Here is a 25,388-nt window from a genome sequence, read left to right as displayed (position 1 = left end):
GGGTTCAATTTTGGGTACTGCCTGTGCGGAGTTTGCAAGTTCCCCCTGTGACCGCGTGGGTTTTCGCCGGGTGCTCCGGTTTCCTCCCACCGCCAAAGACTTGCAGGTGATGGGTAAATTGGCCATTGTAAATTGCCCCTAGTGTAGGTAGGTGGTAGGGAATATGGGATTACTGTTGGGTTAGTATAAATGGGTGGTTGTTGGTCGGCACAGACTCGGTGGGCCGAAAGGCCTGTTTTAGTGCTGTATCTCTAAATAAAAATAAAATAAATCTGTAATCTCATGGCCTGGCATATCCCCCACTTTACCATTACCATCAAGCTGGGGGACCAACCCTGGTACAATGAAGAGTGCAGGAGGGCGTGCCAGAAACAGCACCGGGAGCTTGCCTAAAAATGTGGTGTCAGCCTGGTGGATCCACAATACAGGACTACTTGCATGCCAAACAGCAGAAGCAGCATGCAATAGACAGGGCTAAGCAATCCCACAACCAATGGATCAGATCTAAGCTTTGCAGTCCTGCCACATCCAGTCGTGAGTGTTGGTGGACAATTAAACAACTGACAGGAAGAAGAGGTTCCACTCCTCTACCATGGGGGAGCCCAGCACATCAGTGCAAAAGACAAGGCTGAAGCGGTTGCATCCATCTTCAGGGATGATCCATCTCGGCCTCCTCCTGAGGTCCCGAGTATCACAGATGCCAGTTTTCAGCCAATCTGGTTCACTCCACATGATATCAAGCAATGACTGAAGACATTGGATACTGCAAAGGTTATGGGCCCTGACAACATTCTGGCAATAGTACTGAAGACCTGTACTCTAGAACTAGCTGCACCCTTAGCAAAACTGTTCCATTACAGCTATAGCACAGGCATCTACCCGGCAATGTGGAAAATTGCCCAGGTATGGTCTGTGCACAAAAAGCAAGACAAATCCAATCCAGCCAATTATCAGTCTACTCACGATCACCAGCAACGTGATGGAAGGGGTTGTCGACAGTGCCATCAAGCTTCACTTGCTCAACAATAAACTGCTCACTGACGCTCAGTTTGGGTTCTGCCCACTCACCTCCTGACCTCATTACACCTTGGTCCAAACATGGACAAAAGAACTGAGCTCCAGCGGTGAAGTGAGAGTGACTGCCCTTGACATCAAGGCAGCATTTCGCCGAGTATGGCATCAAGGAGTCCTTGCAAAACTGGACTCAATGGGAATCGTCTGGTTGGAGTCATAGCACAAAGGAAAGTGATTGTGGTTGTTGGAGGTCAATCATCTCAGTCCCAGGATATCACTGCAGGCATTTCTCAGGGTATTGTGCTAGGCCCAACCATCTTCAGCTGCTTCATCAATGACCTTTCCTCCATCATAAGGTCAGAAGTGGGGATGTTGGCTGATTTGCACAAAGCTCAGCAACATTCGTGACTCCTCAGATACTGAAGCAGCCCATGTCCATTGGGCTAAGTGACAAGTAGCATTCACGCCACACAAGTGCCTGGCAATGACCATCTCCAATAAGAGAGAATCTAACCGTCTCCCCTTGACATTCAATGGCATTACCATTGCTGAATCCCCCACTCTCAACATCCTGGAGGTCACCATTGAACAGAAACTGAACTGGACTAGCCACATAAATGCTTGGCTACAAAAGCAAGCTGGGAATTCTGCAGCGAATAACTCACCTCCTGTCTCCCCAAAATCTGTCTACCATCCAAAAGGCACAAGTCAGGAGTGTGATGGAATACTCTCCACTTGCCTGGATGGGTGCAGCTCCAACAATACTCAAGAAGCTCAACACCATCCCGCTTGATTGGCATCCCATCCACCACCTTCAACATTCACTCCCTTCACCACCAATGCACAGTGGCAGCAGTGTGTACCATGTACAAGATGCACTGCAGCAACTCACGAAGACTCCTTTGACAGCACCTTCCAAACCTGCAACCTCTACCACCTAGAAAGACAAGGGCAGCAGGTGCATGGGAACACCACCACCTGCAAGTTCCCCTCCCAGCCACACACCATCCTGACTTGGAACTATATTGCCACTCCTTCATTGTCACTGGGTCAAAATCCTGGAACTTCCTTCCCAATAGCACTGTAGGTGTCCCTACCTGACATGGACTGCCATGGTTCAAGGCGGCGGCTCACTACCATCTTCTCAAAGGCAATTAGGGATGGGCAATAAATGCTGGCCTAGCCAGCGACGCCCACACCTCCTGAACAAATAAATAAAAAAACAAGCAAGCAGGAGCATTTAAGCTTTAAAGAGGAAACTTAGAGTTGAGTGATAGACTGCATCAGAAGTAACAACAATAAAGGTAAAATATAAATATGAGGGAGTGAATGAGGTGGAAGAGAGAATAGGGTGTAGGGCAAAAGAATGTGTATAACAAAGGACATGAGTGAGGAAAAATAAGGTTTTTATATTTTTTCAATGTATACTTAAAATTGTTACTTTCAGGTTTAATTGTATAGTGCAACTTTATTACTCTAACGTGATTTTAGTATAATATCATTAGAGTGTAGCACAGCATATTGAGTGGGGAACTTTTAAAAGTGGCAGGCCTAGGGAGCTAAGAATTTCTTGGATGTATTGACATTCCAAGGGTCAAGTTAAATTCTCAGAGTATATTTTACAATTTACATATATTGTATGAACAGAATGCACATTGGGAGTAGGCAGTCCACAATGATTTGTGCAGGAAGCAACTCCAGCACTCTCTCAATGTAAACTACATGTGCCTTGTACAGATATTAGTTAAATGATAATTTCAAACTCCTCTATGTAGACTTGACACTCAATCTCACAGATTGGAACCGTGATTTGTGGGTATTTGACAATGTTCACCTTAAGGCCAAGTGAAATATAACTTAATTTCCAGATCATTTTGAGCTACCAGAAGATCACGCAAGCAAAGGCTTAAGATGTGGAAGATACTAACTAAATTATTCTTGAACTTTTGGATTTTGCATTCTGTTTCATTAGTCTTATATTATTTTAACATAAACGTCATGCTAAGTGTACTAATACCTGTGATATCTGAAATCAGAACATACTGACTATAAGTCATATAAGAGCGGCACAGTGGCGCAGTGGTTAGCACCGCAGCCTCACAGCTCCAGCGACCCGGGTTCAATTCTGGGTACTGCCTGTGTGGAGTTTGTAAGTTCTCCCTGTGTCTGCGTGGGTTTCCTCCGGGTGCTCCAGTTTCCTCCCACAGCCAAAAGATGGTGAAAATAGGTAAATTGGCCATTATAAATTGCCCTTAGTATAGGTAGGTGGTAGGGAAATATAGGGACAGGTGAGGATCTGGTAGGAATATGGGATTAGTGTAGGATTAGTATAAATGGGTGGTTAATGGTCGGCACAGACGCGGTGGGCCGAAGGGCCTGTTTCAGTGCTGTATCTCTAAATCTAAAAAAAATCTGATAACCTCAAAAGAGAGGTGTATTAAATTGCCATCTTAAGATTGGCATACGAACATACGAATTAGGAGCAGGAGTAGGCCACTTGGCCCTTCGAGCCTGCTCCACCATTCAATAAGTTCATGGCTGAACTGATGATTCCACATTTCCACCTACCTCCAATAACGTTCCACGCCCCTGCTTATCAAGAATCTATCTACCTCTGCCTTAAAATATTCAAAGACTCTGTTTTCACCGCCTTTTGAGGAAGAGAATTCCAAAGACTCACGACCCTCTGAAGGAAAAAATTTATCCTCATCTCTGTCTTAAATGGGCTACACCTTATTTTTAATCAGTGACCCCTAGTTCTATATTCTCCCACAAGGGGAAACATTCTTTCCACATCCACCCTGTCAAGACCCCTCAGGATCTTATATGTCTTACATCATGTAAATTTGCTAAAAGTGGGATCTCACTTCCGGATGTTTCTGTTTAGCATTTGATCATAGTTAGATTCAGCCCAAGCACCAAACTGATCTTAAGTTGGCGTGCACGTTCTCACACATTACACACATAAACTCATGACTGCAAACATTTCCAGTAGTAAATACCAAGTCTTATCAGTAGTAGAACAAAAACTCAGCTGGATAAGCCATCTTGTTACAAATGTTGCATCCATAGTTCTCAAAAACTCTCTGTTACAGCCTGGACAGGTGCTCAAACCTGAATAATATAGCCCCTTGATGGAAAGAACTACTTTGCTAGTCCACAGCCAGTTTTAGAAAGTGACTTACCCGAAGTAGTCCTGATAAGCTCCGTTGTATTTCTCAATCCAAGAAATGCAAACTGATACAGCCTCCAAGAGCGTTCCTTTCCCCACACAACAGAATGGTGTCTCCGCCACTGGTATATTATTTCATCTTTGGGATAGCCATCTAAAAATGAGATTTGGGAAAGTTCACTTAGTCACTTTTTTTTGCTCCTTTTATATTAAATCAATTTGGGGCGGCACAGTGGCGCAGTGGTTAGCACCGCAGCCTCACAGCTCCAGCGACCCGGGTTCAATTCTGGGTACTGCCTGTGTGGAGTTTGCAAGTTCTCCCTGTGTCTGCGTGGGTTTTCTCCGGGTGCTCCGGTTTCCTCCCACAAGCCAAAAGACTTGCAGGTTGGTAGGTAAATTGGCCATTATAAATTGTCACTAGTATAGGTAGGGGAATATAGGGACAGGTGAGGATGTGGTAGGAATATGGGATTAGCGTAGGATTAGTATAAATGGGTGGTTAATGGTCGGCACAGACTCGGTGGGCCGAAGGGCCTGTTTCAGTGCTGTATCTCTAAATCTAAAAAAAAAATCTAAAATGTTTTGTATTCAGTCTGAAATCTTTTATTTAGAAGGATAAAGAAATCATGAAGGAAGCAAAGGTCATCAAACTGCTCTTTCCACAGACCAAATACACTACCCTAACATGAGCACTATTCCATTATTCAATATCCTGAGGAAAAGTTTAAATAATCAGAGGATAGCTTCAAACATAAAATCAAAATGCAATTATGGATGAGTAAAGCCATTTAGCACACCATGATTAATCCATTCAGAAAGATCCTGCAGTCCTATGATTGCTGCATCTAATTGTTTCTTAAAAGACTTTGAAGTTTTTGCCTCCACTTCTCTGTCTGGAAGTTGATCATTCTTTGTGTGAAGAACTTCTTGATATCAGTTTTAAATTTAACTTTTACTAGTTGGAACCTGTGTACTCTTGTCAGCCACTCTAACAATGTAATTTAAGGTTAAGATTGTGGATATACCTTTTCAATTCCCTTAATTGTTGTTCATACTTTTATAAACGTCTCAGACACCTCCTTTCCAGGCTGAAAAGTCTATTTTCCTTTGGTCCTGCTTCATAACTTAGATTCCTAACATTAAGGACTGGCATAGTTGCTCTTCTATGCTCTGACTCGAGGGTTTGAATATCTCTCTTGCGTTTCAGTGACTGAAACTGGTTAGACATGATAAGTCTCAAGTCTCTTTCAACTTTGTCCTTCATAATTTCAATACCGTAATGAAGTACATGTGTCACCCATTTTTCCTTCATGTGTGTGTGTAGTATGCTCATGTTCTTGTCTGCATTAAATTTAATGTAGTTCTGCCATTCTTTGACCCACATACATATTTTGTCCACCTCATTCGTAAGCTGTCCCTCCAAGTTTGGTATTAACGGCATTTTTGCTCAATTTGCATTGAATTTCTGAATCCAGATTACCACCCATGCGATGAAGATGAAAATCTACCCCAGATCTTGCACACATGCCGTCATCTGGTCATCCCCAATCTTTCAGTAGGTGGACTACTGGGGCAAGGTTAGAAATGCATCATTAAGTTGCTTTATTTTACAGAAAGCAGGTGAACATACAAAGTGCAGAGAGAAACAGAGTAAAGGGGCTGAATTTTCAAAATGGGGTCGGGAACCCGACACCCAAATGATTTCCGAGTCCCGATCCCGCGCCTCAGCTGCGTTGTTAACAAAATGTAACCTTTAAATGTTAATGCCCTAATGGGAAGAAAGCAAGCTCGGTACCCAATTGTGGCACCGGGCAACAAAGGCAGACAGCAGCCATGATGGGTCTTGCCATTGCTTTGCTGAAGAGAGCAGGCAGCTCCTTGGAGGGCCAGCAGAATAAAGAGCTGAGATAGCGCTTCCGAAATTTAAAACAGTCCTGTGCTGGGCTTGGCACAAGATCCCTGTGGGCCCAAAACATTTTATCTTCCAACAATAAAGTTTGCCCTCTGCCTGCTGTGAGCCTGACAGCTGTGCGCTATCGTGCACCAGACAGGTCGGGCTCTCTGGAACCTAATTGAAAACTACAGTGCAGACCCATCCCATTCCACCCCACAATGAGCTTCTGCATGAGCTTAATGGGAGGCAAGAAGCTTCCCCATTACCTCCTCCCCTGCCTCACATTGAAGATTGCAGACTGGCCCAGAGGAGGCGGGTTCCAGAGATGAACTCCAGAACCGTGATTTTCAATCCCATCTGTACCCAGTCCTGAACCTGTCAGCATTGGAAAATCTGGCTCAACATTTCAGGCTGATGACCCCTGACAAAGGGTCATTGACCTGAAACATTAACTCTGTTTCTTTCTCCACAGATGCTGCCTGACCTGCTGAGTATTTCCAGCATTTTCTGTTTTCATTTCAGATTTCCAGCATAGAGTCATAGAGAGATACACCACTGAAACAGGCCCTTCGGCCCACAGAGTCTGTGCCGCCCAACAACCACCCATTTTTACTATTCCTACATTAATCCCATATTCCCTACCACATCCCCACCATTCTCCTACCACCTACCTGCACTAGGGGAAATTTACCATGGCCAATTTACCTATCAACCTGCAAGTCTTTGGCTGTGGGAGGAAACCAGAGCACCCGGCAGAAATCCACGCGGTCACAGGGAGAACTTGCAAACTCCACACAGGCAGTAGCCAGAACTGAACCCGGGTCGCTGGAGCTGTGAGGCTGTGGTGCCAACCACTGCGCCACTCATCTGCACTATTTTGCTTTTGATCATACAAAGTGGCAGTTATAGTAAAAATGCATTTATTCACATCTTCAAAGCCTTCCATTGAAACAAGAAAAATGATAAACCAGGTTACACAATCCCATGCTAGCAGGCAAAATTCACTGGTCAGCCTTTTGGTTCTGACCAGCCATAAGCTGAAAATAAGGGAGATTTTCCCTCACTCGAGCAGATTACTTTTTCAGATCAAATTGGACTGACTGGCACAGAACAAGGGTCTATCCTTTTTCCTTTAAACTTCTGACCAGAGGATGAGTGGATTGATCTTCTGAATTTACCAGTTTCCCAGTTAGCCTTTCTATGAACCTGACAGTTTCCCCTTTCTGTTGTGTAAGTGCTTCCATTTTTTGATAATTTTTGAGGACTTGTGTTTTGGAATTGTGGAGATGGATTTATTTGAGACTGAAGGGATTCCATGGATGTGTTTTTTTTTAAAAGGGTCACTGAAAGGACTCTGTTTAAAAAAACATTTACTGGATGTCACATGTCTTCAGCTAAATAAACAAAAGGTGCCTTCTGACTATACGAGTTGTTTATAAGACAAGTGACATAAAAAGTTATGGTGCTCAACAGTGGGTTTCATTTCTGAATACTGTTTTGAGTCAGTTGAAGGTCAGCCTGCAAAAAATAATACCTGTTCATCTTTTCTCCACCCCTTTGAGAAACCCTGAGACTAAAGTGTAAGAAATAGAGAAACCAAAGCAGCATTTCTCCTGAGAAGCTTCTGGAAGACTTTCTCTCGACATCTCCTGAACGAACTGGAACATATCATCCTTTTCCTTCAAGAATTAACAAGTACTTTGGCCAAATCATCTTTATTTTCCCTTTAACCGTGTGTGTCGGTGTGTGTAAGGGTTTATCATTTTTTCACACAGTAATTGAATTTACCACCACAGTGAGCACTTGCTCCTGTTCCTCGAATATAATTGCAAAAGAACCAGACAGGTTTTCTTGAGTTTAAACAAAAAAGATGCAAGTTTATTATTTTTAACACTTAACTGGTTAAAATTGTTTAAAAAATGCTATGCATCTACACACACATTCACACAAATAGATTACAAAGGGAAAACAGCTTTGGTGGTTGGAAGAGAGTCTGGAATAAATGGAATTTAAATACTGAATATCAGTCCCAGAGTCTTTAGTTGAAATTGTAGTCCTGAAGTCCTTGCTAGGCCACGTGCACAGTTTCAGGCTTGCTTCTCAGGCTCCAGAAGGCGAAAGAGGGGGTTTGAATCTTGTGCCCTAGTTATTGGCTGTGCTAATCTGTAGGTTTGAGGCTTTAACAGTTGCAGCCAAGGCTTCTCTGGATCTTTACTGGAGAGAGCGAGAGCTGCTCCCTTCATGGCTTACAGTTACTGTACTCTGCTTTCTGACTCAAAGCGTAGTCTCTCCAGAGCTGCACAAGCAGTCACATGACACTCCCAAACCTCTGTGTTTTTAATGAGGTCCTTCTGGTAGCATCTCTGGTATTCAAGGCTTCACTCCTCAAACTGTCCAGTCACACTTGGTGGAGGTTGGCTCTTTCAAAGTCAATGGGTGTCACTGGTCCTTGACGACCATACTGATAAAGCCATTTCAGGTAATTTAATCAGAGAGCATCCCATTGTTCTGGCTAGGTTGAATCAGTCATGCTGTCTCCAATCTACTCTGTTGGTGTTTCATATGTAAATGGAATTGGCCATCTTGGCTGCCAGTTTTTCTTTTTAAAAGTTATTTGTAACAATTTCCAGTAAAAAGTCTCAGGCAAGGTTCCAACTGATGAAATTAATATTTCCCATTTGGCATGTAGGGTTTCATGACAAAGAGAATATATATATATATATATATATATATATATATATATATATAGAGTCATATTTCAAACTGTGTATTAAAACTTTGCATCTTTATTGACCAAGTCTTGTTTTATAATAAATTAATACCTTTGTTGTTTGTTAAAGAAACCTGGTTGGTAAATTTTACTCTCAAATAAAACTAGACTTTATAATTGGCCGTATCAGTAACTGGATACTCATTTAAATATATGTTGTACCTGTGGAGAAATGGAACTTGAGAAAGACGGTGCACTCCTCCCGCTTCCCAGAGTGTATTATTGGCAGAACATTGTACTGGGCTCGAATATACAGGCCACTGCAAATGCTAATAGTATAGATTTTCACTGTGTGTTACCTGAAATAACTTCTATTTTCTAGCGCACACTGGTTCATCTGGATTCTAATCTATATTTCCTAGCTCTAATGTTCTGTGAATTTTCCCTTGAGAGCTATATTTCACTTAATAGTAGTACTTTTAACATGAATTCTGCCAAGATCTTCCCATGGTGGCACTGACTGAAACTAACATTTAACTTTTCTTTTAAAGTAAATCCAGTGTCCCCTCCCCCTAACATATGTCCTAAATTTGACTTCTCTACCCTGAACCTGAGTCCACTTGCTTTATTGCCTTAGCAGTATTATTTCATTCTACATAAATGCTCATTAACCTTCAAAGTTAATTAAGCAAAACTTCAGAATATTTATCCCAACAACAATACTAGTCCACCCTTGCCTGTTGCATTTCACAGGTGACATTAACTTCTCCCTTTCCCAGCCCCCGATGAATGTTAGCATTAAAAGTACTGTATATTCCAGGAGGTAATTATTATATAGCCAGATATAAATATTCAGAAAGATAATTTTATTTTAAGTTGATTCTTAGAATGTATGTGTTGCTGGCAAGGCCAGCATTTATTACCCATTTCTAGTTGAGATGGTGGTAATGGTTTGCCTTCTTGAACCACTGCACTCCAAATGGTGAAGGTGCCCCCCCGTGCTGTTAGGTAGGGAATTCCAAGATTTTGATTCATAAGAACATAAGAACTAGGAGCAGGAGTAGACAATTCAGCCCCTCGAGCCTGCTCCGCCATTTAATACGATCATGGCTGATCTCATCTCGGCCTCAACTCCACTTTCCTGCCTGTTCTCCATAACCTTGTAACCCATTACTAATTAAAAATCTGTCTATCTCCTCCTTAAATTTACTCAATTCTCCCGGCATCCACCGCACTCTGGGGTAGTGAATTCCACAGACTCATGACCCTTTGAGAGATGTAATTTCTCCTCATCTCAGTTTTAAATCTGCTACCTCTTATTCTAAAATGATTATATCTCATTCTAGATTGCCCCAAGAGGAAACATCTCCATGTCTACTTTGTCAATCCCCTTAATCATCTTACATACCTCAATTAGATCTCCTCTCATTCTTCTAAACTCAAGAGAGTAAAGGCCTAAACTGCTCAATTTCTCTTCATAAGAGATACCCCTCATCTCTGGAATCAGCCTAGTGAACCTCCTCTGAACTGCCTCCAATGCTTCCTCAAGTAAGGGGACCAAAACTGTACCCAATGCTCCAGGTTCGGTCTCACAAATGCCTTGTACAGTTGCAGCAACAATTCCCTACTTTTATACTCTATTCTTTTAGCAATAAATGCCAAAATTCCAATTGACATCCTAATTACCTGCTGCACCTGCAGACTAGTTTTCTGCAATTCATGCACGAGGACACACAGATCCCTCTGCACCGAACCACTCTGAAGTTTCTCTCCATTTAGATAATAATTTGCCTTTCTATTCTTCTGACCAAAATGGATAACCTCACACTTATCCACCTTAAACTTCGTCTGCCAAATTATGGCCCATTCACCTAACCTATCCATATCTATTTGTAAATTTCTTATTTCTTTATTGCAACTTACTATCCCACCTATTTTAGTGTCATCTGCAAATTTGGCTATAGTACCTTCTATCCCTGCATCCAAGTCATTAATATAGATTGTAAATAGTTGGGGCCCAAGGACCGAATCCTGTGGCACCGCACTAGTTATATCTTGCCAATCAGAAAAGGACCTATTTATCCCGACTCTCTGTTTTCTGTTGGCTAGCCAATCCTCTATCCAAGCTACTGAATTGCCCCTAACCCCATGTGATCTTACCTTGTGTATTAACCTTTTGTGCAGCACCTTATCAAATGCCTTCTGGAAGTCCAGATAGACTACATCTACAGGATCCCCATTATCCACTTTACTTGTTACATCTTCGAAGAAAATTAGTCAAACATGATTTACCCTTCATAAAACCATGCTGACTCTGATGAATTGCGTTTTAATTTTCTAAATGATCTGTTATTACTTCCTTAATAATGGATTCTAACAATTTCCCAACGACCGATGTTAAACTAACTGGTCTATAGTTTCCTACTTTCTGTCTCCCTCCCTTTTTGAATAAGAGCATTATATTACCATTTCTCCAATCCACTGGAACTTTTCCAGCATCCAGGGAATTTTGGAATATTATAGCCAATGGATCCACTATCACCACTGCCACTTCCTTTAAGACCCGAGGATGTAGGCCATCAGGCCCTGGGGACTTCATTCAGTAATAATGAAGGAAATATATGTCCATTTCAGGATTATTTGTGAATTGGAGGGGAACTTAGAGGTAATGAACTTCTTTTGTGCCTGCTGCCCTTGTCCTCCTAGTTGGGTATTGGGTTTGGGAAGTGCTGTCAAAGAATCCTTGGTGAGTACTTTAGTGCATCCAATAAAAAGCATACATTTCAGCTGTGGGACTCCAGTACTGGAGGGGTTGGATGCTTAGTTTAATGGACGAAGTGCCGATCAAGCAGACTGCTTTGACCTGGATGGTATCAAGCTTCTTAATTTTGTTTGCAGCTGCACCCAAACAGGGAAGTGGTGAGTATTCCATCAGACTCCTAACGTGTGCCTCATAATTGTGGGTCATGGTAAAGTGTTGGTAGGCATTATGTAGCCTCTGAACTGCTCAGTCTTCACTATAAACATCCCAACAATAATCGATGAGCTAGGTGTAAATGGGAGGGAGGAACTTGTAACAATCTCTATCATGAGTGAAAAGTTGCTTACCAAACTGATGGGACTAAAGGCAGACAAGTCGCCAGGACCTGATGGCCTGCATCCAAAGGTTTTAAAAGAAGTGGCTGCAAAGATAGTGGAAGCATTGGTCACAATATACCAAAACTCACTGGATTCCGGTAGGATACCGGCGGTTTGGAAAACGCTAATGTGATGCCCCTATTCAAGAAAGGAGGGAGACAGAAAGCAGGAAACTATAGACCAGGTAACTTACATCCGTCATTGGGAAAATGCAAGAGTCCATTATTAAGGAAGAAATAGCAGGACATTTAGAAAAACATAATGCAATCAAACAGAGTGAACATGGTTTTATGAAAGGGAAATCATGTTTGACAAATTTGTTAGAGTTCTTTGAGGATATAACAAGCAGAGTGGATAAAGGAAAACAGGCAGATATAATGTATTTGGATTTTCAGAAGGCGTTCGATAAGGTGCCACATAAAAGGTTATTGCACAAAATAAGAGCTCAGGGTATTGGGGGTAATGTGTTGGCATAGATTGAGGACTGGCTAACACACAGAAGGCAGAGTCTCGGGATTAATGGGTCTTTTTCAGGTTGAAAAGTCGTAACTAGTGGGTACCACAAGGATCGGTCCTAGGGCCTCAACTATTTATTATTCATATTAATGACTTGGAGGAAGGGACAGAATAGTGTATCCAAATTTGCTGAAGATACAAAAATAGGTGGGAAGACATGTTGTGATGAGGACACAACGAATCTGCAAAGGGATATAGATAGGTTAAGTGAGTGGGCAAAAACTTGGCAGATGGAGTTCAATGTGGGAAAGTGTGAGGTCATCCACTTTGGTAGGAAGAATAAAAAGGCAGATTATTTAAATGGAGAAAGACTACAAAATACTGCAGTACAGAGGGATCTGGGTGTTCTTGTACATGAAACACAAAAAGTTAGCATGCAGGTGCAGCAAGTAATTAGGAAGGCAAATTGAATTTTGGCTTTTATTGCTAGGGGGTTGGAGTTTAAAAATAGGGACGTCTTGTTACAACTGTACAGGGTGTTAGTGAGGCCACACCTGGAGTACCGCTTACAGTTTTGGTCCCTGTATTTCAGGAAGGATATACTAGAATTGGAGGTAGTTCACAAAAGGTTCACTAGGCTGATTCCTGGGATGAAGGGGTTGTCTTATCAAGAACGGCTAAACAGGTTAGGCCTTTATTCGTTGGCATTTAGAAGAATGAGAGGTGATTTTATTGAAACATACAAGATTCTAAGGGGTCTTGACAGGGTAGATGTTGAGAATATGTTTCCACTGGTGGGGGAATCTCAAACTAGGGGACATAGTTACAGAATAAGGGGTCACACATTTAAAACTGAGATGTGAAGGAATTTCTTCTCTCAGAGGGTGGTGAATCTCTGGAATTCTCTACCTCAGAGTTGTGGAGGCTCGGTCACTAAATGTATTTAAGGAGGAGGTAGACAGATTTTTGAAATCTCTGGGAATCGAGGGTTATGCGGAGCAGGCCTGAAAGAGGAGTTGTCGTCTGGGACAGATCAGCCATGATCTTATTGAATGGCGGGGCAGGCTTGAGGGGCTGAATGGCCTACTCCTGCTCCTATTTCTTATGTAGTAGCCCCAGCACTTATGTGTTTGCTTAATGGTGACCCACCGGATGTTGATGATTCACGAGTATGAAGAGAATCTTTACACTGCTACCAGTATCATGTGCTTGTGAAAAAAAGCTATGTAGTGCAAGGACATTAAATGCAATAACTTATTTGGTGTCGGTGCTACAATTTCCTCTCAGTGGAGAATAGCCGGTTTTATCACTATTACAGAGCCATTTTTAACTTGGGAGGGAAACAGGCATGCAGGACCAAAGCGTGATATCACCACCGGTCAGGTGGAGTCAAAATTGGGGGTTTCAGGTCTAGGTAAGGTAAGGTAGACTTGGCAAGTCGTGATCAGAGGCAGGGGAGAAGCCCAGGGCATGAAAGGATCAAGTTATCCTTCTGGCCCACAACAAACATTTTTTTTTAGAAAAAGTCTTAACTGGGCCTCGAACCTTGCTACTGTCAGCTATGCTGGCGCTGTGAGACTGTGAAGATTGTAGTGAAACCTGAGATGAAAATGACTTGCATGTCATCAAGATATTATCAAGACACAATGCTGTCATTTAAATAATGCCCCCACTCCTCTGGTGTGGACAACCTGCCCATGCCTGAATACAGGCAAGTAAAACCATTCGGAGGCAAGAGCACAGCACTAATCTGCCCCCACTCTTCCCTGCCATCTCCCCACCATGCCCCCCACATGCATCATTGATGCCAAATGTTGGTGGATTCCAAATTAGGAACATCACTAGACAGCATGAGCATCACTAATCCATTGTTCTATAAAGTACAATTGGGAGTTTCCATTGCACTGGATGAAGAATTAACATGAAAATGTTCAACAATTAGTTAGTGCAATTCCCACAGATTAGCACTTTCTGTTATAGTATATATATTACAATTAGGAAGATAACTGGTTCAGAAAATGTTGATATGGACTAAAATTCTGGACATCTTTTGCAGCCGTCTTTGTGACAAGATATTCTTTCAAGCATTTTGCAATGCTCTAACAGAATACATTGCTGCTTTACATATCTGTAGTTAAATTATTTATCACAAACTTATACGTACAGCTTGAGAATTCCAAAGGACAGGAGTGCTCATCCATTGGGAAGTTATGCAGTTGGAGCTGGCATTCAGCATCAATTGTCAACCTAAATATAGTAAAAGGTTATTGTGTGCGTTGAAATAATTGAAAGGGAAATCTTGTCATGACAGAAAAAACTCATTATAGCAGAAATATATTCATCTACATAAGATACATGTAAAAGTCTGAGTCAGGTATGAATCAAAGATATGGGCACGTTACATATTTAAGACACAGAGAGGAAAAAAAATAATAGTTATTTCGGGAGGCTTCACAAGGCACAAAGGAGATATTATACCACACTATACCAAATACAAGTACAATGATATCATTAATGCAAAACTCAAAGTGTGGGAATATAACACAACTTGACAGTGAGGATGATACCAATTGTCTGCAACAGAACATAGCTAAGCAGGTAGAATGGACAGACAAGTGGCAGATGGAATTTAATAGAGGAACGTGAGGTGATGCATTTTGACAAAAGGGATAGGGAGAGGCAAGATAGACTAAATGGCACAGTTCTAAAGAGTGTATAGAGACAGGGGAACCTGGGGGTTCATGTGCATAGATCATTGAAGGTGGCAGGACATATTGGGAGAGTAGTTGGTAAAGCATATTGGATCTTGGGCTTCATAAATAGTGGTATTGAGTACAAAAGCAGGGAAGTTATGCTGAACCTTTATCAAGCTCTGGTTCAGCCACACCTAGAATATTGTGTCCAGTTCTGGTCACCACACTTTAGAGTGTGGTGGCATAGTGGCGCAGTGGTTAGCACTGCAGCCTCACAGCTCCAGGGACCCGAGTTCAATTCTGGGTACTGTCTGTATGGAGTTTGCAAGTTCTCCCTGTGTCTGCGTGGATTTCCTCCGTGTGCTCCGGTTCCCTCCCACCGCCAAAGACTTGCAGGTGATAGGTAAATTGGCTGTTATAAATTGCCCCTATTGTAGGTAGGTGGCAGGGCATATGGGATTACTGTGGGGTTAGTATAGATGGGTGGTTGTTGGTCGACACAGACTCGGTGGGCCGAAGGGCCTGTTTCAGTGCTGTATCTCCAAATAAAAAATAAATAATTTTTTAAAAATAGGAAGGATGTGAGGTCCTTGAGAGGGTGCAGAGGACATTTACCAGAATGGTGCCAGGGATAAGGGATTTTAGCTACAAGGCTAGGTTGGAGAAGCTGGGGTTGTTCGACTTGAAGCAAAGGAGATTTAATAGAGGTGTACAAGATTATGGCAGGTTTGGATAGGGTAGAAAAAGAAAAGCTATTCCCATTATAGAACATAGAACATTACAGCGCAGTACAGGCCCTTCGGCCCTCGATGTTGCGCCGACCTGTGAAACCATCTGACCTACACTATTCCATTTTCATCCATATTTCTATCCAATGACCACTTAAATGCCCTTAAAGTTGGCAACTACTATTGCAGGCAGGGCGTTCCACGCCCCTACTACTCTCTGAGTAAAGAAACTACCTCTGACATCTGTCCTATATCTGTCACCCCTCAACTTAAAGCTGTGTCCCCTCGTGTTTGCCATCACCATCCGAGGAAAAAGACTCTCACTATCCACCCTATCTAACCCTCTGATTATCTTATATGTCTCTATTAAGTCACCTCTCCTCCTCCTTCTCTCTAACGAAAACAACCTCAAGTCCCTCAGCCTTTCCTCGTAAGACCTTCCCTCCATACCAGGCAACATCCTAGTAAATCTCCTCTGCACCCTTTCCAAAGCTTCCACATCCTTCCTATAATGCGGTGACCAGAACTGCACGCAATACTCCAGGTGCGGCCGCACCAGAGTTTTGTACAGCTGCAGCATGACCTCGTGGCTCCGAAACTCGATCCCCCTACTAATAAAAGCTAACACATAATATGCCTTCTTAACAGCCCTATTAACCTGGGTGGCAACTTTCAGGGATTTATGTACCTGGACACCAAGATCTCTCTGCTCATCTACACTACCAAGAATCTTCCCATTAGCCCAGTACTCTGCATTCCTGTTACTCCTTCCAAAGTGAATCACCTCACACTTTTCCGCATTAAACTCCATTTGCCATCTCTCAGTCCAGCTCTGCAGCCTATCGATGTCCCTCTGTAACCTACAACATCCTTCGGCATTATCCGATGGTTTAAAGACTAGAAGACACAGATTTAAGGTTTTGGGCAAGAGATGCAGAGGGAATGTGAAGAAAATCCTTTTTACGCAGTGTGTGGGGTAATGACCTGGAACTCACTACCTATGAGGGTGGTGGAAGCAGATACTATGAACGATTTCAAAGGGAAATTGGATGGGCACTTGAGAGAAATAAACTTACAGGGCTGCGGGGATAGATCTGGGGAATGGGACTGATTGGATTGCTCTATAGAGAGCCCGCATGGACTTAATGGGCCGAATGGCCTCCTTCTGTGCTGTTATGATTCTCTGACTCTGTCACTATAACTCATATTAAAGGTGAGTTTTGTTTAGATAGGAAGAAACAACATAATTGAAATCCTTTACTTTATGTTATCTTTAGCAGTCAATTACAACATCGGAATTGTATCAGATTTTCAAAGATAAATCAGGTTTACATAACTGATTTTATTTCTGAGATTTTACATTAAAGAAAAAGATGCAGTATCTACTGGTTAGCGTGATCACCATTCAAATACTTTAACATGTTGCACGTCTGATCTACTTATAAATTCCTTAGAATTTAAATATTACTAGTATGCATCTACCTAATCTACCTAAACATCGATTTATTGCCAGTAGCATATCATATTGCACCAAATTTCAGTTTTAGCATAAGTAAAGTGCTTTGTTGAGGTTATAGATTTGAATAGTTCAATCTAATTTCTAACCAAATAGCTAAACCTTCTGTGAAATATATGTAGCTGTTTATTGGAATCTGCAGTAGCCCTGGTTAGGCAGTATGTGAGTATACTTACTGTCACCTAACCAACTAAGGTGCATTAAATTCCACAGCTCTCAACATCACTCCACTATGGCTTAATTATTGAATGGTGCTTTTGATTAGCTAAGTCAGACAGAACAGATATAATGGCCCAGAATTTTCTGTCAACATAACAGCAAGTTTATTCGCACTCACCATTATTCATGTGTAAATGATCCAGCAGCTTGTGACAAGGAAGTGATATTTCATGATTTGCAAATTGCCACAAGTTGCTGGACAATTTGAAACGTTCTGCCATTAGCCTCGCAAAAATGGAAACTCGCCCTCAAGTTCCTCATTACATTTTAGGAATTTACTGGATCTGGAAAATTGAACTCAAGTAGAACTCTGTAGAAAGTTAGAGCTTGTATTTAGCAATGCAAGTACCCTTTTAAAGATGTGATAATTGTCAATGCAATGCCAATCAAACTTTCTGGCCCAGGAAGGGAAAACTTAAGACTGTTGAGTCCCATTCCTGCATGTAATGAATTCTTCATTGAAATACTGAAAATGTCAAATCTGAATGTTTTTTCCTTTACTTTGTCTCTTAATCCAATCTTTTTTTCCATCTCTTTATTTCTCTTTCTGTACCCGATTTGCCTCTAATTCAACCTTTTTTATTCTCACTCATTTCTCGATTTCTTTTTGAATCTTTAAATCTCATTGGTTATGGAGATAGACTATTGGTCCTATCTTTCACCAAGGTCCCAGGAACCCTGTTGCCATCGGACTTGCAGCAACTTAATTTTTTTTTGAGCTGAAGGGTAAGGGAGAAAGTTTAACTACTGATGTCCTGTTCTGAAAAAATCTGGGCCAATGATTTCCTTAAATACTGGGGCAATCATCAGAGTAGTAGAAAGGGCCCTGAAGTTACTTGGATTCTCTGCCACTGGGATGCTATAACTTTGTTGGAAGTGTGGTGTTTCCAATACACTTACAAATGAAGTTAAGGCAGTGCAACAGCAGGAAGCTTGAGGAAATTCAGGGTCAAGGTAATCAAATCTTTATTTCTTTTATTTTTCAGTTAACGTGATCATGAGTAAGTTTTGCAAAACAGAACTGTTGAGTGTTGAAAAAAAAATGCTCATTGCAGAGAGGATGTAGCAAAGATTTGAGCTTCACATAGCAACTACCCAGCACCTTGCCCAAGAGCCAGTATTTATCTGCCATCCTTGACAGTAAGTGTCAGTGGGCTATTTACAGTGATGCCCTGTCCTCACTGAACATCCACGAATGTGCAAGTTCACCTGGATAATAGTCAGATGAAGGATCCCTGGCTGATTTTTTCTCTCTCAAACCCAGAAACTCTGAAACCAATTGCAGTGCCCCTATTGCCTCCTTGACCAAGTCTTGTGATTCAATCTGCCACATTCCTGATCTGTGTGAATCTGCCACTCCCTGTAAGATCCTGCTCAGCCGTATGACAGGCAGGAGACTTGTTTTAAAGAATAGCTAAGGAAAAAAATCTCAATTTCACAGGATAAGTTCAAAACAAATAATTTTGTATTGAATCGGAGCCTATTCTCTTCTCCATCTGAATAATTATAATAAAATGAAGATCGACTGGCATTAAAAATAAGCAAATGAAATAGTTGGCCTGGGGACAGAGTTCAGTTTATCATATACTTGAGCAAAATATTAACAAGTTAACGTAAACTACCTGAGTGTGTATAATATTCGGCCATCATTCCATATCCTAAGCATTCGATTTGGAGTTGTTATCCAATGGGCATCAGCCTTCTTGGAATTTCTGAAGAATGTGTCTGGTATCCATATTTTGCCAACCATGTTGCTGTTGAGCCTGAGGACCTTCATAGTGCTGTTAAATTTGAGACGTCTATCATACCATGTTTGGGCAAAAAATATGTCAATGGTATATTCCTGTTGAATAGATCCAATATATGAAGTAATTAATATTCATATTAATAGACAATGTTTCAATACTATACATGAAGCTTCTAAATCACTACCATCATTCCTATGAAGTACTCAGTGTCAAAGCATGGCGTTAACTCAACAGTCAAGTACTCCAGAACAGAAAGGTAATCAACCTGAAATATTAACTCTACTTCTCTCTCCACAGATGCTGAGTATTTCCATTATTTTTTGTTCTTATTTCAGATTTCCAGCAGCTGCAGTATTTTTCTTTAGTTCCAATAGTAAATCTGTTGACCCAGCACATAGAGTGAGAATTACCTGGTTTTACAGGGTCAGTAACAAGTAATAGTCTATCTATTTAAGTATACATGATGCTATTGTTCCCACTAAGCTGCTTTTATATTGGGCTCCTTTTAAATTGGATTCTGCATACTTAGCATTCTTGAACTTGCTCCAGGCATTCACACTGTTAAGTTCAGATTCATGGACCAGCAGCAGCCTTTGCAGATCTTTCCTCATTTCTATAGCATGAGCCATGAGAACCAGCACATCAATTGCAGAACTGGTAGTGTTATATGGACAGAACTAGCCGGCAACTTTACAGTGAACGCCGTATTTAAATATTGATTCCCAAATTATAAGACGTGGAGTCCCTGACTTCAACAATTTTAACAAAAAAGTAATCACACAAGAGGAGACATGTTCCATTACTTAATTGTCCCATCTATTTTTTAGCCATTCAACTAGTAAAGGAATTTCACACTGCTTATGTAGATTTTTCTCCCGCCGGTAATGGAAATGAAAATGGAGCATTTTCTATAAAAGGCGGGAACGTAGGTTTAGTACCCAGGTGACAAGTTCAAAACTGAACCCACAGTATTTAATCCTATGCTTAGTATGATTTAATGCCTGTAGCTTTTCATATTGAAACATATCTACTTATCATTAAAGCAAAACTGCGAATTCAGTTTACATCCAAGTAAAGGTTGAGGTAAAGCACCTTCATCATATTAAATGAAATAAAATTCTAGAACAGTTAAAATATTCGGTTAATACAATAATGTGTATTCATACTTATAAGTAGTGCTGGTTTCACACTTATCTCACTCACATGTGGTCTGTCATATCTGGGTATGATAAATGTGTCATGAGCACTTCTTCACTTCTGTCATAAAATCTGTTAGGTTGAGGCACTAATGGAAGAACAAGTTGCCCTATGATCTGCTTTACTGAATTGAAATGAAACAGAAAGATTTCGTTTCTTATAACAGGCAGTGGAGGATTTGCCATAATTTTTTTTTTTAATTTTTATGTAGATTCATCGAGAAGTTCTTGGTTCATTCCGAAAGAAATGGCTGAGAAGATCTTGTGAATTAAATCATTTCTGTACAAGATATTTTCAAGAGATTGATGGCCAGTCACCTCTGAAGAGAGCTGGATGCCCATTCATAAGTTATGATGGGAATTATTAAATACCCTTTGCACTTGTAAAATAATTTAAGTTCAGATCAGATTTAGTGACGTTCACACATGGCAGATGCACATAATAGGGAATAAAGCAATCACAAATTATTTCAATAATTTATTCTCTGTAATAAGCATCATATATATATATAAAATATATCTACCCCTTGAGAAATTTACATTTATCCAAGTGAGGAAATTGTGTGGAACTTTAAAATAATAAATAACAAGTCTCTGGTTCTGTGATTCTATAAGTGAATGAGATAATTAATTTCTTTCTACAAAAATGCCTCTGTGTTTTGTGAAGTATATTTTTTGAGGATTCATGTTTGAGTCAAAGTTAAACTTTGGGATTTTCAAAGTGGGTGTCATGCAGACCCCCACCTGCCAGAAATGGGGCATATTAATTTCACCACATAGACATTAAATTTCAAATTGTTGCTGGGAAGAAGAGAAGGCCTGTTACAAGGACTGCCAGACCTTAGCTGGAAAAAAAACATTTACATACTGACAGACATTGAAGGCAAGGAAGTGCATTCCGTTCCATGCTAAGATGATACAATACACAGAGCCAAGATGTGGGCAGACCAGTTAGTCACATGACTAACCTGCTTGGCAACCTGGGGGTTTCTGAATTGTACAGTTTGAACTGAAAGCCTGCAGAAAGCAGAATGCTCCTGGACTGAAGAAGACCTCCTGTCTGTCTCCCTGCTCCCATCTCTTTCTCACGGAACTCCAAAACCCACTGAAGACACATGAACCCCAAGAGAGAAAAGTCTCCTTCTGTGAACAAGGTTTAAGAAGAATACTGGGCCCCAATGAAAAGCAAGATCTACCTACAATCAAGGACACTACAGCGAGCTCAAAGCACAGTAACAAAAACACTCTTCAGAGATTGCCTCAAACTTTTCCACTTTATTTTTCTTCTGCTCTTTTCTGTCCCTATCTGCATGCGTGTATCGCATATGCATGCTAGCGTGGGCACGTCGTGTATCTGTAGGCGTTTACTTAAATTTTAATTCAGTTAATAAATTTCAACTTTTCTTCTTTAAACCTAAGAAAACCTGGTTGTGCTGGTTTCTTTGCCTTATAATTGGAAAGCAGTGAACAAGGATTCACCAAGGGAGAGCTAAAAACACGGTGTTTAATTATACGCTGTTACAGTAAGACCCAAGAAAGGTTGAAAGGGAACCCCAGACCTCTTTCTAACCTGGTCATAACAGGGGGTCATGTAAAGGCCACTTGACTTTGAAAAACAGTCCTTGGAATGTTTTTTTTTTAAAAAAGGGTCACTGAGCAGTCTTGTGAGGAAAACAAGCCTTTCTGGGAAACCACCTGAATTCCAACAACAACGAGCCTTTCTGGGAAACTACCTGATTTCTAGCTCAATAAACAACAAAGAACCTTGGACACCTGGAGAAGTCATTTACAAAGAAATGACAGGTCAAGATTGATGAAGGTCAAAAGGGTGACCTTGTGTTGTCGGTTTCACTTTTGAATTGTTTTGAGTTGGGGTTGCACTGTATAAAAAGGGAGAGAACTTCCAAGGAGAGGATAGAATTCCTGAGGAAGGAGAAGACCACAACCCAGCTCAGCTTTCTGACACCTCTCTAAAAGTCCCTGAGAAGTCCACTGTGTCAACTCATCTTGTCTTCTGTCTTTGAAGGAAAGCCTGCTAAATTAATTCTCAATGCCATCTGAAAAGAACTGTTCTAAAAGATCTCAGTGACCTGTCTACATGTACTTGGAGGCCAGACTGTATTCTAGTTTTGGAACACAACATATCTCATCTGCTGATTCCTCAAGAATGAGCAAGTATTCAGCCCAAGTGGGTTTTTCTGTCTGTAATAGAGCTCTAAAACAAAAATCCATTTATTTTTCCCATTAACCAGTGTACGCATGTGTGTGTGAGAGAGTGTGAGGGGCTAAGGTCAAAAGGAAACTTTAATATTTCAATTTGTGTGTTTATGCTTTACTTCATAACTGGTTAAGACTTGTTTTACAATAAACTGATGATTTTGTTGTTTATGAAAGAAACCTGGTTGGTGTGTTTTATTCTGAGATAAAATAGAGTCTATGATTGGCCTTATTGGTAAGTGGGAAAATTTAAATATATGTTGGGATCCTTGGAGAAGTGGAACTAGAATAAACAGTGTATCCTCCCACCTCGGTCGTGACATTCTAAAAATGAAATTTACTGAAAAAATCACTGTGAAACTGAGAAGCTATCTTGCATGTGTATAAATTCAAAAATTCATTAAGGGAAATTATTATGCAGAATATGTTAATGAGACAATTATGTAATGTACAAATATCATCTTCTTTAAATAAAGGGAATTGGGATCAGTAGGAAGCTAATAGCGAGTTTAACTGAAGTTCAATAAGGAAATTAAGTTAATATATTGGACTCCTTGACAGTTAGAAACAAGCAAGTTATTATATATTGGCATGAACCTTTTCAACTACATTAAATCCAATCATTAGAATTTTAAATGTCTGCTTATTAAATGCTTTGCACTCTAAAAATTGATGTTTCAAGGGCAAAGATGATGCAGTGCACTGGATCTTCAGTACAATGAGTCAGAGTCTGTAGGACACAGATTGTGACTACAATTTCTCACACATTTATCCAGGTGACAGGGTTTCGAAGTCTGGTAAAAGCACCACCAAGTACCCCGCATCGCCCCTTCTGTGGGAGGCCCATCGAATCAAGTGCCAAATGGGCACTTAACTGGACAGTGGCAGGCTTTCCACAGGATCAAGCACCCTGGCGACAGAAGTCCCACCCACTGAGAGCTGCCAACCAGAGGCTGGTAGCTCATTAACTGAGCAGCTTCACCGCGGAGGTGGTGGCTACTGCTGGTGGAGCACCTACCTGAGGCCCAGGGGCGGCACTGGACCCAGGCCACTGAGAGACCAGGGCGGGAGGGATCTTGCCGGATGGGGGTTGTGGGGGAGGGGGTATAGAGGAGTCAGCAGCAAGGGCAGGGGTTATGGCTCTCAACAGGACCCCCTTCCCAATGTGGGCCCCTCGGTCATGAACCATGCCTTTTAACAAGGGATGCCCCCGCACACCCCAGAGATGGCAAGCAACCCACATGGTTTTTCTTTCCGTGTGGTGATAGGCCCACCCGCTGCTGGGCTAATTGCGGTGGCGGCAGGATGAGGCCCTGAATTGGACATTAATTGCCCTTTTAAGTACCTCAATTGGCAGGGAGCTAATTGCCTTCCCGCCCCGAGCTTAATTTTGGCAAAGGCGGGAATGGTTGAATCGAAGGTACTCACTACCTCTGCTCATACATAAAGAATGGTCAACTGGGCAAGGTGCCTGTGAAACCTTACACCTATAAGAATCACAATCTTCAGAAGAGGAGGGGGAAGAATTGCAAAATGAAAAGATTGGCTGGGTTGCCCTGTTCCAGGTAAAGTTTCAGTTGGACTTCCATCTGCCCCTCAGAAACAGCCACACCCCAAACTATCTCTCTTAGATGCACAGCAAGATCCCAACAGATATCTAGCACTAGGAGGGAAACTGCCAGTGTCAAGCCATAAAATCCAACCAGTGCTGCAGAAGGTACTGACACTGCAGCACCAGACGAGGTGGCCAGGCATTTGAAAAGCAACATAAAATGCCCAAGGATCAGCGAATCAGCCTTATCGGCCTCAGCAGAGACCAAGGCCCACCAAAGGAGGTATGCAGAGGGTAAAACTGGAGGAAGAAGGCTGCTAAAAAGCTCTCTGCCTCCACTGGAAGATCTCAGAGCCATTACTGCTGCTCCTGGGGGCCTGCCCTCACATGGTGGTGGTGGTATGTGAGGCAGGCAAAAGGAAAAATCTTCCAGAATCCTACACCTCACCTGCACATAATTTATCATCTGGAATTGCATGGAATTAGAGGGCAGAAACAGGCCATTCAGCCCAACACATCTTTGCCAATGTGTCAGCTGTAATGGGAAGCCAGCAGCTGTCCCGGAAAAAGTAAGGAAGGGAAATCCAGCTTAGCACACTGAGGCAGCTGCAGCACTCACTGATGAAACTTTCTGTCCTTCTCCGACATGATCCTGCCTGACTTTGTGTGGAATTGTAGAAGGTAACCCAGCCTAGTAATTTATTGACAGTGGAAACAATACTAAGATGAAGTAAATTACATAGGTGCTAGGTCGTGTTTTTTAAAAGACTGAATGGGCTAGAAATTGGATAGCCCCATATTTTGGATGCAGGGGTTGCAATTTGCAACCTGCTTGCACATATAATTGGTGTACCCATCACATTTTCATGATTGTAGTGTGGCCCCAAGCAGATCCCGTGTTTTACCTCTCTCTGCTGGCAGCCTCGGTGTACCACAGGGGGCCGAATAGCAATCTGAACAAAGCACATGCTCCAGGCACCATTCCCTATATAAAGTCGCTGTCCCTCTTAAAGGGAAGCTGCACTAATGCACTACAGGCAGCTGGATAATCACTTTGGTCAAGGAAGATGTTGCGCCAAGCTAGGGAAAAGTGTCCCTACTTCAGTGACATCGCCTTGGAGGCACTGGTCAGACA

At 41.7% G+C, this 25,388-nt stretch overlaps 1 protein-coding gene across 2 annotated transcripts in view; it reads right to left on the bottom strand.

Annotated features, from left to right (window-relative positions):
• Positions 1-25,388, bottom strand: part of LOC137375645 (gamma-aminobutyric acid receptor subunit gamma-2) — a 183,055-nt gene that overhangs the window by 112,437 nt on the left and 45,230 nt on the right. The window contains exons 4-6 of one of the 2 annotated variants that reach the window (XM_068043028.1): positions 19,163-19,383; positions 14,549-14,631; positions 4,200-4,340 (exon numbers count right to left, since the gene is read on the bottom strand). In XM_068043028.1, coding sequence (XP_067899129.1) covers positions 4,200-4,340; positions 14,549-14,631; positions 19,163-19,383 — 445 coding nt within the window. Of the gene's footprint in view, positions 1-4,199; positions 4,341-14,548; positions 14,632-19,162; positions 19,384-25,388 lie in introns of those variants that run through there. The other variant, XM_068043029.1, reaches the window with a different exon arrangement.

Source organism: Heterodontus francisci, chromosome 12 (assembly GCF_036365525.1).
Source record: "Heterodontus francisci isolate sHetFra1 chromosome 12, sHetFra1.hap1, whole genome shotgun sequence".
Lineage (NCBI taxonomy): Eukaryota > Metazoa > Chordata > Chondrichthyes > Heterodontiformes > Heterodontidae > Heterodontus > Heterodontus francisci.
This window is presented reverse-complemented; position numbering and strand designations above follow the sequence as displayed.